Source organism: Silene latifolia, chromosome X, assembly GCF_048544455.1.
Source record: "Silene latifolia isolate original U9 population chromosome X, ASM4854445v1, whole genome shotgun sequence".
NCBI classification, from domain to species: domain Eukaryota; kingdom Viridiplantae; phylum Streptophyta; class Magnoliopsida; order Caryophyllales; family Caryophyllaceae; genus Silene; species Silene latifolia.
Window position 1 is genome coordinate 135,395,350 of NC_133537.1, and position 2,561 is coordinate 135,397,910.

General features: G+C 35.4%; 1 protein-coding gene across 1 annotated transcript; it reads left to right on the forward strand.

Annotated features, from left to right (window-relative positions):
- Nucleotides 1-1,575: 1,575 nt before the first annotated feature.
- Nucleotides 1,576-1,929, forward strand: LOC141618409 (uncharacterized). Its single transcript, XM_074435503.1, has one exon. The coding sequence runs from the start codon at nucleotides 1,576-1,578 to the stop codon at nucleotides 1,927-1,929; it is 354 nt and encodes a 117-aa protein (XP_074291604.1).
- Nucleotides 1,930-2,561: the final 632 nt, after the last annotated feature.

Genomic DNA, 2,561 nt, shown 5'->3' on the forward strand with positions numbered 1-2,561 from the left:
TCCATGTGTACCTCTTTGTTGATGTTTTGAAGAAGGAGGGGCCAAAATGCTATGGTAGCATAACCCTCGTTCATGTGGTTGAGTAAATGGAGCATGGTAGAGATCCATCATGGTTGGTGCTTAGAGAGATCATCCAAGCTTTGGACAAGGAAGGCTATTGTGGGGAAGCTCCCTCATTCGGATCCCCAAGGATCCTTCAAGTGTGGCTATTGGAGAGGCTAAGGTATGTAGAGCCTTGATGTGACCATAATTAGAGCATATTTAGTCCCCGAATTAGCCTTGTTTCCATGCTTTTTAGTGCATATTTGGGTCATTTATTGTCTTTAGTCCTTTGTTTTGCATATTCTTTGAGGTTTTGTGTCCTTGGTAGGAAAGAAGTGCAAACCTTGCATTTTCATGGCAAAATGAAGCTAAATTGATGGAATTCAATGACCAAGCATCAAAGAGAAGACAAGATTAGAAGGCCTTTGTACATACTATAGTAGATGGGCAATGATGAGAAAAGATCCTTGTGTTAGGAATTATTAATCTCATTATACAACATATTCATATATGTTACATTTAATTTAGTCATAAAATTAAATCTAGATCTTATGCATGCAAACATAAATAAGTATAGAGAAGAAATCGTCTTTCTTACTATAGGAGTTTCGGATTAAAGGGCACAAGTAAGATCTCCTTCTTACTTGTTCTTGAGCTTTCCTTATATGGAAGAACAAAGATTCAAGTTTAGAATCCCTCCCAAAGATGAATACCCAAGATAACCTCTTAAAAACTAGTGAATTTTGTAAATAACCCCCATTTATGTTCTAATTTTTACAAATAACCCCCACTTATGTCCGTTTTTACAAATTACCACCTTAAATATCACTTAATCCCAAAAATTACCACCAAATGTTGATTACGCTAACGACTTTTATAAAACCCGATCTATATACGACATTCCGTCTTAAACTTTTACAATATACCTAAACTACCCTTACCTTATCTATTAACTCCCTCTCCCCCAAACTAACAGCAGCATTCATTTACTCCAAAAATTAAATCGACAAAATCCCCAAATGTGAAAATATAAACCCTAATTGAATTTCTTCTTCATAACAACTCTTGAATCAACCAAAACAACAACCCGACGCCCAAATCAATTGTTCATCCCTCTCTTTATCACAGGTATTTAACTCATTTACAACTCGAATTTCTTCTGCGTTTTCCCCAACTTAATACCTAATTTCAATTTCAATTGCATTTTAAATCCAGTAATTTCGGAATTTTTGCTTATTTTCTAGGGTTTACAATGCTAGAAATTGGATGACTATTTAATCTAGTTGATTTTTTAGGGTTCCTTTAATTAATTTAAGTTATCATTTATGCTTATTTTCGTTGCCTTGTCATTGCAACGAAGAGCGTGTGTGGTCACTTTGACACGAATTTGATGGTCTAGAATGTAGCTAAACAATCTGCTCTTTTGCACATTTGGCTTCCATAATGTAAACGCAGGCCATGTTCTGTTGTGAAATGGCTTTATTATTCATAACTCCAGTTGATTTCTGTAGTTATGATTTCAGGTGATTGTAAATGGCGTCAGGAATTAAGGTAGAAAATTATAGTGTTGGAAAATGCAAGTGTGGAGTCCCCGCTGCTATTTGTACATCTTATACACAAAGAAATTATGGGAGGAGGTTTGAGGGATGCAAATTTTACAAGGCAAATTCCGATATGCGCGGTTGCGGACATTTCAAGTGGATTGATGAAGCAGAAAAGAAATGGGAGAAGGACGTAATCATGGAGATATTAGCATCCAAGAAGAATATGGACAAGGCTTACATAGATTTGGTTAAGAGAAATGAGAAACAAGCAAAGGGTTTGATGATCCTATGTATTGCAATTGTCTGTGGATGTGTTCTTATGTGTATTAGTAAGCTAGGTTAGTTTCTTCTAGGTAGCAATGTAACTTTTGTGTAATGCACTTTGAATGAATGACAACAATTTCATTTGCACATTTATGTTAGTATGGATGTGTGCACCTTCTCAAATTGATGTGATAATTAGAAGTTGTTTGCTGCTATAGTACCAAAGCTTGACAAGGGGAGGACCCTATATATTGTTGTTAGATTTGGTGACATTTTTTTGTCATTGAACCTCACAACAGTAAAGAGTTTCAGGTGACTCTTATTCTGCCATTAGATTTGGTGGCATTTTTTTGTCATTGAACCTCACATTTTTTTGTCAAAGTTGATAAATGTTAGTCAATGGGAGTAATATAAATGATAGGAAGGGGACATGTTATGTAAACATGAGTGATAAAAGAGCACAGATAAATCTGATTTACCACAGAGAACGGTGCTCACCACAATCATGATTGTAAAATGACGGAAGAATATAAACTGCATTCCCAACCCCAGATTCAGCTAACCATTTCAACTCGAAATGCATTAATACGAGCTAGTACATTAACAATTCAACATTCAATCAAAGAGGGTTTTTAACAAAGAGGGTGTAGAAACAGTCATAGCTATGCTGAACATACACCAAATTACTACATAAAAGTGCTAAAATTAAAC